At 42.0% G+C, this 12,806-nt stretch overlaps 1 protein-coding gene across 1 annotated transcript in view; it reads left to right on the top strand.

Annotated features, from left to right (window-relative positions):
• CDH6 (cadherin 6) overlaps nucleotides 1-11,767 on the top strand; it is a 107,589-nt gene extending 95,822 nt beyond the window's left edge. Inside the window, exons 10-13 of the mRNA XM_069808921.1 lie at nucleotides 176-297; nucleotides 1,101-1,218; nucleotides 1,305-1,556; nucleotides 4,452-11,767. Coding sequence (XP_069665022.1) covers nucleotides 176-297; nucleotides 1,101-1,218; nucleotides 1,305-1,556; nucleotides 4,452-4,942 — 983 coding nt within the window. The 3' untranslated portion in view covers nucleotides 4,943-11,767. The remainder of the gene's footprint in view (nucleotides 1-175; nucleotides 298-1,100; nucleotides 1,219-1,304; nucleotides 1,557-4,451) is intronic.
• Nucleotides 11,768-12,806: the final 1,039 nt, after the last annotated feature.

Below are 12,806 nucleotides of genomic sequence, written 5' to 3' on the forward strand. Positions count from 1 at the left end.
TTTTGTGGAATTCACCCCATAACGCATTCCCCAGAAATCAACCGAATATAAGCGGAGTGTTGTGAATGAGAAGAATTAAGGCAATGACCCCCTAAGTCGGTCCGTTCCTTCTCCTGCACTGAGTCAGTAGCTGGGCTAAATAAAATCTCTATTCTTTCTGGTTTTATCATTTCAGACAACCCAAAACAAAGCAGCCGTGTCCCAGTGTTCATTAAGGTTTTGGATGTAAATGACAATGCTCCAGAATTTGCCATGTTTTATGAGACCTTCGTCTGTGAAAATGCGAAGGCAGAACAGGTGTGTTGTCTGCTTGTACTAAGAAAATACTCCAAATTAATTGAGCTTTGCTGTTACTCTTGCATCACCTCATCAAGAGGTATACTTTGCATTGCATCAAACTGTCAGTTTTGCAAAATTAAACTAAACAGTGGCTGCATAGTACCTGATTACACTTAGTATTCTTTCAGCTAATGTGTCAGTATGTTTTAGACTGTTGTTTTCTGTACTGCACCTTGTTATCCCTGACTCATTTTTATTCTGTGATTCTCTGCTTTATTCAGGCACCTCCACTGTCTCCTTCAAAAACAATTTCAAGTCCATAACTGTTACAGGTCCTGTCTGTGATATAACTATTCTCTGCCAGATAACTCTCACTCTACCGGTCCTATTACTAAATGGTTCAAAGTAGCAGATAATTTGGAAGGTTCAGCCAAACAACTCCTGTGACATGAGATTTGCGTAGATAAATATACAGCTTGGACTGTCTTACCTTTTTCATCTCTATTGCTTGTCACATACAAAGGTTTCCTACCCATTTGGAGTGGCATCAACCCAAGCCTGCTCTTGAATTCAACATGATTTTCCTGCCAACTTTCAAATTCATTATGTTACTGGCTGATGGTACAGGACACAATAGCATGGTGATCCTAAACAGCATCAGCAGCACACAGACCACTTTTCTTTACCTCGCCATAGCAGCAGCAGCTGCCTTAAAGCAGAAGGAAAAAATTAATACAATAAGATTGCTTTACAATCCTAGAGTACATAAATAAGCATAAGGTCCACTGACTTTAAAGATAATTTTGTTCTTGTTGTTTCAGCTGATACAAACATTAAGTGCTGTTGATAAAGATGACTCTTACAGTGGACATCAGTTTTCATTCTCCTTAGCTCCCGAGGCAGCCAGCAGCTCAAACTTTACACTACAGGACAACAGAGGTGAATTTCTAGGAAGACTTTTCTTTATTATCTCATCCTTGTTTCAGTCTTCAGATGAAGATTTGATGCATGCTTTGTGTTTCCAGACAACACAGCAGGGATTTTCACCCGAAAAAACAGATATAACCGGCATGAAATGAGTACCTACTTCTTGCCAGTGGTAATATCAGACAATGACTACCCTATCCAGAGCAGCACTGAAACGGTGACTATTCGAGTATGTGCTTGTGACCATCGAGGAAAGATGCTGTCCTGTAATGCAGAAGCCTTGATTCATCCTACTGGTCTTAGCACTGGGGCTCTTATTGCCATTCTTCTCTGTATCATTATATTGCTTGGTAAGTAGCTCAGAAGCATTTTGTTCCTTTCCTGGTTATTCTGCATTTCTACAAGTGATTATACCAAGGCTAGGACAAGAGCAAAGCAAAGACATCCTTGTTTTATCCTCTGTTTATATTAATGTGTTTCTTCCTCTGAGGGCTGCTACAGATATGGTGTATAGAACACATCCTATCTAATCTTAGTTATCTAAAAGTTAGCAATGGCCAAGCAAGAGGACACAGCTGGGCTGCATCCTCCGGTCAATGGAAAGAGACAGGCACCTGTAGAGTGGGGATTCATCATCCTATCCCCTTACTGGTATCTGGAGTGGACCAGACTATGCACCTTCTGCAGGTGTCCGTCTCTTTCTGTTGACCTTAGAAGGAGGCCAGGTAACTTAGTTTTAAACAATTAACTTCCTGTGTCTAAACTGAGGAGAAGCAACTCTCGCTGCTTCCATTCTGCTGGAAAAGGATGCTGAAATGGTCTGGGTACTAAAGCACTCTCTCAAAAGCTGCAGGGTTCTCTCTTTCAGGCACCTGTGAATATGAAGGGGTTGGATCCTGAGTGTGGAGGATGTAGAGATCTCTGGCTAAAGCACTTACAGGTGGTAAACGTTTATTTTTATATAAAAATAGGGACAGCTTGCAACACCTCTCACATTCCTGTCACTCAGGTTCCACCCCTCTTGTACAGCAAACAGAGCCCATTGGTCCCTCAGCCATTAGCCATAGTCTATTCATCTGGGGAGAAGTGTACAATACAACACAGGCAGCTCTTGGGGAGACACCGTTAGTGTCTGGCCAGGAACGACAGGAGTCAGACCAATTTTATAGCAGTAGGGTCAAACGGGAGAAAGTGTTTCCTCAGTGATTCTGCTTCTTTCTACCATACTCGTAATTTCCTTGGACATGCTCATCACCACTGCGGATTCATCCCAATCTTTACTATTAATGAAATTTCCCTCTCCAGTGATGAGTCAAAGACCATGTTGTGATTCTCAGACTTCAACAATATAGTCATGGCTTGCCCAAGTAAGTACTATCCCATTTTCAGAAAAGATTCCCACAATAACAATCTTACCCTTAATTTACCATTAAATTCATTTTTCAAAACATGGTATCGTTGCCTCTAAGGGTTGAGCTCACTTTGTATCAAGCTCCTTACCAGAAAAAGAAATCTAATGCTGCAGGTAGTCTTGTACTCGTTAGTACAACTGTGCTCATTAATATCAATCTGACATTAAACGATTTCCTGTTTTATGTCAATCGAAAATAATTGATTCTGTGTGCTAAGCAGCACTTTATGTCAATTACTGCTCACGCCACCATGCACCATAAGCAGATTTTCAATTAACTCAGCTATATAAATTTCTATTTTCAGGCTGGTTGCAGGGTTTGCATGTGCAACCACTACTGAGTGAAAAACAATACTCTGGGCAGCCCTGAACCACAACTTAAAGTTTAGCAACAACAAAAAGTGCCTGTAAATTACTAAGTTTATTTGCAGTTTGAGTAAGTCTAGCAGCTTATCAGGAGGCCTCAGATACTGCTAAAAACTGACATGCAAATAAAGGTGATGTACTTTAACATATAACTTCTAATGGGTTTTTTTGCTTGCAAGTTCAGCACAAAATAAGAAAATCCAAGTATCAGAGATGTGACATAATTATCAAAGTCTCATCCTTGCATGTTCTGTGTAACACCTTTTTTGTTAATGAGATACTTCAGCAACCCTTCAATGCAAAAACTATCATCCCTACACTTTCTCAGATCGTTCTACCGGTTGCTCTTCTGGAAGCCCATTCAAAATCAACACTGTGTCTTTCAAGTTCTCCAAAATTTTCTCCAGCTATCTCTGTTCTCTCACATAGACCTTCCCCCAGTCCTCCAATATAGTGGCACAGCTTTATGCTCTTAAGGAAGAGAATTCTCTTTTACTGCATTTTTGCACAGCAGCACAAAGAATCATCACTCAGCTGTGATTGCTGTTCATTTGTAAATATTCAACCATTTGCCATCTTAAGGTAGAATCCAGCTAAGAAATCTGAAATTAGCTTCAAAAGGAAATAAAGTGTTGAACATATCCCCTTCCACCCTCTGTGCTCACTTCTTCAACAGTACTGGTGACCATTATAAAATATTTAAATTTGGATCAGGGCCTTGGAAAGAGTTCCTGCCCTCCAAATAAATGAAAAATATATGTAAACACACACACACACTTTAGAACAAAAGGCATAAAATATCTGTTTGAGAAATCTCATGCCTTTGGCAGATTAAAAAATACCATTACCATATCTCATCAGTCTAACACTTAAACCCTGTACTTTTTTAAGGTGACGTACATTGTAAAAACATGCCAGGGGAGTTAAGAAAACTTGGACCTTGTGCTGGCTGACAATCCACTCCATACTCCAAACTTTTTTTCCAGAGGAGAATAGATTTACTTCTCTTGAAATGCAGCTTTGCTAACCTTTTGTCATAGTCCAGTAGATACTAGCCTTGTCCATAGCACAAGTTGCATCTCGTCCCAGGAGTTCAAGGTAAATAACACCTGATACTTATTCTGGAGAAAGCATTTCTTCCTTCCCAACTCTCATGCAGCTAGTTCTGTTCTCAAGGCAACAAAATTGCTATATGACTCTGGGTGAAAATGTGCCTACTGACAAAAAGGCGCTCCACTTGGCTTCTTACAAGCTTGACGTCTCCTTTCTCCTTGTGCATATCCATGCCATTTCATCTCCCAAGGTACTCACAGGCAGAGCAAGCATAGTCTGAAAACCTGATGTGCATGTTTGCAAAACATCTTTTAAGACTTCGAATTCGAGCAGAGGTGCCGCATTTCTTCTGGGTTTTAATGGAATTAGGGATTAATCTTTCCCTTTCGCTTCCCCTGTTATTTTTTGTTTCCAGTTACAGTGGTGCTGTTTACAGCACTGAGACGGCAGCGGAAAAAAGAGCCTTTGATTATTTCCAAAGAAGACATCAGAGACAACATTGTCAGTTATAATGATGAAGGTGGTGGAGAGGAAGACACCCAGGCATTTGATATCGGCACGCTGAGGAATCCCGAAGCCATAGACGATAATAAATTACGCAGAGACATTGTGCCCGAAACACTTTTTATGCCACGGCGGACTGCAACAGCGCGAGATAACACGGATGTCAGAGATTTCATTAACCAAAGGTTAAAGGAAAATGATACAGACCCAACTGCCCCCCCGTATGACTCGTTAGCAACCTACGCGTACGAAGGTAATGGTTCTGTGGCCGAGTCCCTCAGCTCCCTGGAGTCGGTGACTACGGACGGAGATCAGGACTACGATTACCTCAGTGACTGGGGGCCTCGGTTTAAAAAGCTGGCAGATATGTATGGCGCAATGGACAGTGACAAAGACTCTTAATATGTTGCCTTTTTTTTTCTTTTTTGTTTCCCTTCCTCATTTTCAGAAACAGCATTAAGATATGTGAAGTGGCTATTTCTTTCTATTTCTCCACAGCTGTGTGAAGGGGTTCTCTGTTCTACCCGTTCAAATTGTCTAATGACTGCAGTCTGTGTGGCTCAGCCATCAGAAAACTTTTTCTAGCGTCATTTTATGAGCTTCCAAGAGGCAAAATTCTTATTTTTTAGTGCATCCAGTTTACCAAGCCAATCTTACAGGCACGGCAGTAGTGGAGGGGAAAAAAAAGGATCAGATGGGGAGCAATATTTTTACTTGTTCTGCTTATACTGTAAATTGGAGTATATTACTGTTTAAGCTCACTTGCTCTTTTTACTTGTATTTGGACTATTCAGCTCAGACGACTGCTCTGCCGATTGTGTATTGCACATCCCAATGTAATGAGGTACCCTAGTTTACCCTATGTATTATAGTCAAAAGTAGTGGTGATGGAATGGAGGTTTATTATACAAGTAGAGTAAGCTGAGAAAAAACCTCAAACATGTATTTTACTCATGAGGAGGGTAGAAAGGCCAACGGTCATTTAAACCTAAGTGTTTTTCTAGAACTCACCATTGCCCCCAATGCACTGAATCATACTAACATACATATATATATATATAGTTCATTGACTGCTATGTATATATTCTTCTGACCTAGCATTGCTGGAGAGATGCGTGTGCGTGCATGTGTGTGTGGTCAGTAGCCCCAGTATCCAATTCTTAGATGGTTTCCCAGTTCTAACCCAGACTTACCTTGTGATATGGGGAAAATCATCTAATCCAACACCAGATTAGATCATGACTTGGAGGAAGTAGCAGATCATAACTGTGTTTTTCTTTGTACTTCTTCAGTCGGCCTCCCCCTGCACATCAGTTCAGCGACGGCCACTGCACTGGGGAGGTGGGAGTCAGGCTTTTCCGAGCCATCCACTTCTGCCTGTTCTCGTGCGCAGGAGGGGAGCAGTAGCCTCAAGGGGACTGCCACCCACTGGGGCAAAAGGAGCAACCGCAAAGGAGGAAAGTGCTTCTTTTGTCCTGACCTTCCCTGCCGGGATGCCCAGGGTGGCTTCCCCACTGACTCTCTGCCCAGTTTCGCTATCTGTAAAGTGGGGAAATAATGCCTACCTCATCAGGATGTTGCAAGAATTATCCAAGTCGTTTGGAAAATGCTTTAGAGGTGGAAAATGCTGGCATTCTGCCAGAGGAACTAAATTCTCGTGTTTCAGGTGTTTGTTTTCTCCACCCCCACCCCGATTCAAGCCCTGAATGTACAAGTAAGCAAGAATCAATTGTCATTCCAGTGGCCTGAAAAGTAGGGTTTATAACTATAACTCATTTTAAAAGTAAATTACTGGGCCAGGGTTGTTAAAGACTTCACCAAAAGGTAAAATTTTAATCACAAGTCTCTCTGTGGTGTGTTTATCTGCTTTGCCAAGCTAAGTAATTTTTGTCTGGGGTAGGGTGGAGGAAGATGCCATAGTCTCAGGCCAAAACAATTTTCTTTATAGCTTGTGCACCACTAAGTATTTCTGTTGGATTGTGAAACGCATGCAGTTGCTGCTCTTCGAATCCAGCCAGCTAGGAGAGGCTATCTGGAGAAAACCCTAAGGCACTGCCATGGGACATATCCAATTCCAGCAGCTAAAAGCCACCCTGTATCCCAAAGCAGGGACACAGCCCATGGCAGTGTGCCAAGGAAAGAAGGAATTTTTTTTTTTTTTTTTAGTATACCTCTTACATAACTAATCTCATTTATTTCATTTTGAAACAATATTTAATACCAGAATTACAAGCATGCATCTAGTTTCCCCCTCCCCCGAATCTAAAGTGAAGCAGTTTGAAAACTAAACAGCAGCTCCAATTTACTCTAAAAATAAAGAGAAAAGGGAAAAAAGTTAATAAACAGAAAATTAAAAGGGATGAAGAATTAATCCCTTGAATTCATCACTCCTAGAGAGTTAAAGAGAGCAGTCAGGTTCCCGAGCATTAGACTTTTACAAGCACGATGACGTAACGTCGTGTCTTGCGACCCAGCTCACAGTGAAGAGGACGAGCCAGCCACGCTGTGGTGCCCAGCTGGGACTGGGAAGGACTCCTCTGCGGTGGGGAGCACATTTATAGGTTTAGGGCAAGGCAGCTAACGGCTTGCAGAAGCCCAGCGTGATAGATAGATGGGTTTTCAGAGTGGAGGGGCCCAGAGTTTCCAAGGGTCCCGAGCCCCCAGTCTCCCTGATGGAGACCTCTCCTGGTGCTCCAGTCCAGCAGAGCGAGGTGCCCAACTCCATCGCTTAGGGGGGCTGCGCCTGTCGCGCCCGTCACGGTGCCAATGGCATGACTAGGCCCTTGTTATGCCCTTCGGAGGGCACCTCAGTCCTTTAAGATTATAAAAGCCTCTGAAAGCCTAGCTTCCTTGAAATCAGAGCAACCAGGAGGCGAACTGGCCGAAGCCCGGCTCTGGCACCCAGGAGGGACCACCTGGGTTTCAGCCACGTGGAGGAGCAGCAGATGCTCAGCGTCACCCGTCCCAGGTCCCTCACTCCGGGCTGCTCTCCTCAGAGTCGGTGGAGGCAGAATATCCCTCGGGGGCTCTTCCAAACGGCTCCCTAACGCACGCCTGTGTCTCACCCTTGGCTGCGTGGGGTAGCCTCGAGCGAATCTCCTCAACCTCAGCGTCCAGCTGGACGCCCAAGGCGAGCCAGTGAGCTGCCCCTTCCCCTCCTCCGGCCCCGAGGAAGCAGATCCGTGTGCGGAGGGGATGGCAGAGGCGGCCGTGGGACCACACGCGTGTTTAGCCCGGCGAGCTGCTGGTGGGGAAGAGGGACCTACCGTCGCTTGACCGAAGCCAGACCTCGCACCCCGAAAGGGCTGGGCCACCCTGCAGGTAAACTTGCATTGGTCGCTCTTTGGGGTGGAATGACAAGACGGGAGGATCGCTGATCTCCTTGTAACTACTTTCCTATGGTTGTACAGTGATTTTGTCCGATTTAGTGATTGTTAGTAGCAGTCCAAGCGCAAGGGGTTTTTTTTGTTTTTCTTTTTTTTTTTCTTTTAATTGAAAACTGGTTTTATCTTGTCCATTGAGTGACACAGTAAATAATAGAGAGTGGCTACTCGTGCCTGTTGTGTATATATATTATATATAAAATTATGTTATGTCACCACAAATAGGGTGCCTGAATAGCAAATGGATTCTTCTAGGAAAATTCAAGGCAAACTTGCATCCAAATTATTATTTATGCATCTAGGTTTTAAGGTCTAGTTTTTCCTGCAAATTAGACAGATTTAGCATCTCTCACACAGCAAGAAGAGTTCAATTCTGTCTTTTCTTCTTGCTTGGCAGTACCACAAAGTGCAATTTATAAAATCAGTACTGCATATTAAATATTGAAAGTGCCATATTGCAGTGAATACAAAACTTTGCAGTAGTATTTCTTTGCACTTTGTTGCATGCCGGCGTGCTAGATGATAGAACCGAGTATTTAACAATGCTAGAATTGTCACTCATAGATAAACAAGTGTTAGACTATGGGCTATGAAGTGGGTTTCAAGGCTGTTTTAAGCCTGCTTTTCTTAAAACCACATGTATTTGAGAAGAAGAAATATTATTATGAAGTTTAGCTAAGCCAGGTAGAGAGATGAGCAATGCGGTTGGCTTTTAATTTGTAAAAACATCTGATCTAACACCAGGGTACCTATTAAAAGGTACCAAGGAACTCAGTGGAGTTAACATGAAACAGGGGCATGTTCACATGGGAGACTTTTCCAGCCTTGCTACTGCAGAACAATAACATCTCTACACTTGAAATGGAATAAGGTTTCTAGTATAGCTATTTCATCCCAGCTCCCAAACCAGCCATCTTATTCCAGAAAAATGATTTTTTTACTCCAGAAAAATTATTATTTCAGGTTAAAACTGATTCTATCTCACAGCAGCACCAGTGTGGGGAGACACGGCAGCACATACCTCCAATGCAGTTGTGCCAGGACATCTCTCCGTGTAGACAAGCACTTGGAAGAGAGCTGAGGCAGAAACATGCAGTGAGCTCCAGACAAGGGAATTTGGGTGTTTCCACAGGGCTCTACCAACAGTACTGCATGACTGGGATGTGTTCCCACACCTGACATAGACAGAGCTGTGTCTAATCACGAGAAAAAACAAGTTGTCTGTGTTTTCTACTTATCGCTGGTAAAAAAAAAAAAACAAAAAAAACCACAAACGCTGGGAAAGATTCTGAGTACAACACTTCACCTGTACCAACTGCAGTATTTTCTAAATTTGTCCTAAGAAACAGATATATTTTTCTGACATTTTTTATTTTGTTAGTTGTCAGGTCTTACTTCATTCTATGGACAGGTTAAGTGTGAATGGGAGAGGCAACCTTCAAACAATCCAGTTTTGGAAGTAGCAGGCTCCATTACAAGGCACAACGTTTCCATTTCTCTGTCACAAAAAAATCCCACAAAACCCAACTAACTGAGTATCTGTAGTACCATAAAAAGCAGAACCGTCATAAAGAAGTAGAGAAGGGACAAATGGCTTTGGGCATGTGTGTCTGCACATGTACAGTATGAATAAAAAGAAGGGAATAATGCACATTGGAAGCTGGCCATGCTTCGAAACCAGATTTATCCATGTTGAGCAGGGCCAATGGTGCACGGTCACTTCTAACACTTTCACGCTTCCTACATAAGCCAGAGGGAGATTTGCACGGGTAGAGAGACAGACATCATCTTTTTCAGACCAAGCAAATTAAATCCAGGCCACTCCATGCAGCTCTCTAGGAAAGAAAGTCCCTTTGTCATGATTATTATTAAAACGTGTTAAATTTCTGCAGCAGACCTATCTCGACGGCCTTCTGCAGGGTGAATTATGGACAGTGATTCTGAGCAGGTAACTCTGTGAACACCGCTGTGTTACCTCTTTCTGCCACCATCTGTTTTAAATCCCTCCACATTTCCTTTGGTTTTAAGTAGTATTGAAGTGTTTCAGAAGACCACTGTCCCAACTGGATGCTGCCATTCCCTGCCCATTTGTGTTTCAATTAAACACTGTAGGCTGAGCTCCCTTGTTAAATGAGAGCTGACAAATTAACAGTCATTACGCTGCTTCCAATGAGTATGAACTAAGTCATTAAGTTGTGAATGGCAGGGTTTTCTTCTAACCCCTCCAGACCTGTGAACAGCAGCCTCCTCCAATAAATATCAAAGCTACAACAGGTTTTGGGTTTTTTTCAGTTTAGTCTTCAGAAAGACTTGTTTTCTTAGAGATTGTTTCTGTACTTAAAGAAGAGGAACAAAAACATATTTAATGTCTACAGCCTCACGCATTGCTCCAGAGGGAGGGCAAAAAACACAGCAGCCAATGCAATGTTTTAATGTTGGTCTCTCCCCTCAGTAGTTTTATTTAGGTACAGCTGAAACAACCTTGATCCTGCCCATCACTTTGCGATATTACACTTTTCAGCCCAGACCTGCGTTTGTCATACGCTAAACACTTTCCCCAAATGGTTCATTAAATTCAGCAGTGGATATGCAAAAGCCATGGCTGGAGTTACAGGGAGTACCAGAGTCAGAGAACTGGGAGTTTCAGGAGGAAGAACAGAAAGTGGATTGCATGGGGGGGTGGGGGGAGGTAATCACTCACATGCAAGTCCCGTGGCACTTAAAAGCCACAAAGCTGTCATATTATGCATAGAGTTACTTACAGAACCTGCTTTTTTTTTTTTTTTGCATGTGTCTTTTGCTTTCTTTAAAAAAAAAAAAAAAAAAAGAAAGAAAAAAAAAAAGGAGCTGCTAACTTCAAATTTCTCCTTCCACAAAGTCAATTTGACATATAAAGCTTAAGTCCAGCATACAGAGAAATTCTTTCCACCCCCATGGGCTTTTGACCTTTCCTACGAGACTGCACTATTTATGTAAATATACCTGGAGACACTTTCTATAAGCTTTTAGTTTTCTATGATCTATTACTTTAGTGTTTATTAAAGAAACAAATGTATAGAATTATTAAGCATTCAGGTGAACACAACAAAGAAACGACACTGCAAACACAAAATTGTTCTGGATTTTGACACATAAAAAAACTCTTCAGAATCACTGTACTGTTTTAATTCTGTGATTACTTTCATTGCTTTGAAAAATTAAACTTAAAAGAAAGGCCTTATAATAAATGCTATGTGCATCTTAACTGTGTTACTGAGCGAAATCAATCTGGCAAACTCCTATTGCGATTTGTGATTTTTAAACCCTTAAAATAAATGCTTTTCGGTATTGATTTTTTTTGATTAAAAATACTTCCAAGCATAAATTGAAACTGATGCCGCCGCCTGGGAAGATTTACTTGCTGGCATGCCCCAGCCACACAGTCTCCCGCGATGTCATCCCCTGGTTATGCCAAGGGAGCCTCAGCATCGGATGGATCTGGTCACTGCTCAGCACAGAGGGACGTTTGCGGGCAGTAAGATTTTTGTCACCCAAGAGATTTACACCTAGAAGCTTCCCTGTGTTGCAAAGGGACCCATGCTGGAATGATTCTCTCTTCTGCAGCGTGGATGGGCAATTTGTTATGGTCAGATGGCAAGTGTGCACTCTTCTCCCTTATATTTCCTGTTCACTGTACTGGCTTCTTTTTGGGGGGTGGGGGGCAGGGGGGAAAGAAATTTAAGGATTTAATGAGAAACCAATTTGAACAACAATTTCTCACAGACAGAGTGAATTTGCCTTTTTGCAAATTGATTTTTGTAACAAGTTATTTATATGATACTACTTAATAAATCGTTTTTTCTAACTTGGGGCTTTTTTTTCCTAATTCTCTCAATCTCGGTTTTGTATTTACAATGCTATCATAAAGATAAACCTTTGAAAAGATTCTGCAATCACTTTAAGACACAGGGGTAAATTGACTCAGTCTTTCAAATGCCATTTGTTAAGTGTCTGGCTTGCAACATGCTGTAAGAGCAGCAGGATCACTATTCAGTGACCAGTGAGGCCTCCCAAAAGAATGATATAATTTCAGAAGGCATCATTTAGTGATGCTTACTACGTGGAGGATATTAGTCTAGGATCACAAGCCACATTTTGCATAGCCAAGGTTTCCCAGGAAGTCAGCAGGAGCTTTGTCAAAGTAAAGCATGCGAAATACCTTCCTTGAAGTATATAAAGTTCATATAATTTATAATAGCACTGTTCAGTTATCTGCCTTTCATTGTATGAGGTCCAAAAAAGACTTAGAGGCTTGGTTCACTTATGGAGACCCCAAATGTTATTTGCAATATCTTTTTACATAAGGAGAACAACCTCCAAAGAAAATTATTCATTTTAACACTTCTTTACTAAAAGATCTGTCTACATCTCCAGAAATTACATCATGTTTCAATTTCTTCCTAAATACAAGGACAAATAAAAGAGTAGGAAAGGTCACAACAAAGCAGTACTTCATCAAAAGCATTAGAACTAACCACAAGAAGTGGCCAGTTTACTACTGAAACCCATATGTGGTTTATGAAAGAACTGAGTAACTTTTGTAACCAAAGAGATGAATTAGCCTAAGCATCCACCTGCAATCTTTGATGGACCTCCAGAAGAAAACTTCTGTATGAATAGCCCAAGAACCCAGCTTTTTAGACACTCGATAGCAGTTTATAAGGCTGTCAATACATAGGTCTACGTATTAATTAAAAGTGTTTGTTTTTAACTGTCTCACTATCTGAACACCAACCCTCAGAACCCAAGCACCGCACTGTACGTGGAGGATGCATCTCCTGCCCCTCCAGCGAGGACACACACCTGCAGGCGCCAGCCCACAGCGGCCGCGGTCAGCCCACCTC

The sequence above is a fragment of the Haliaeetus albicilla genome, chromosome 21 (assembly GCF_947461875.1).
Source record: "Haliaeetus albicilla chromosome 21, bHalAlb1.1, whole genome shotgun sequence".
NCBI lineage: Eukaryota > Metazoa > Chordata > Aves > Accipitriformes > Accipitridae > Haliaeetus > Haliaeetus albicilla.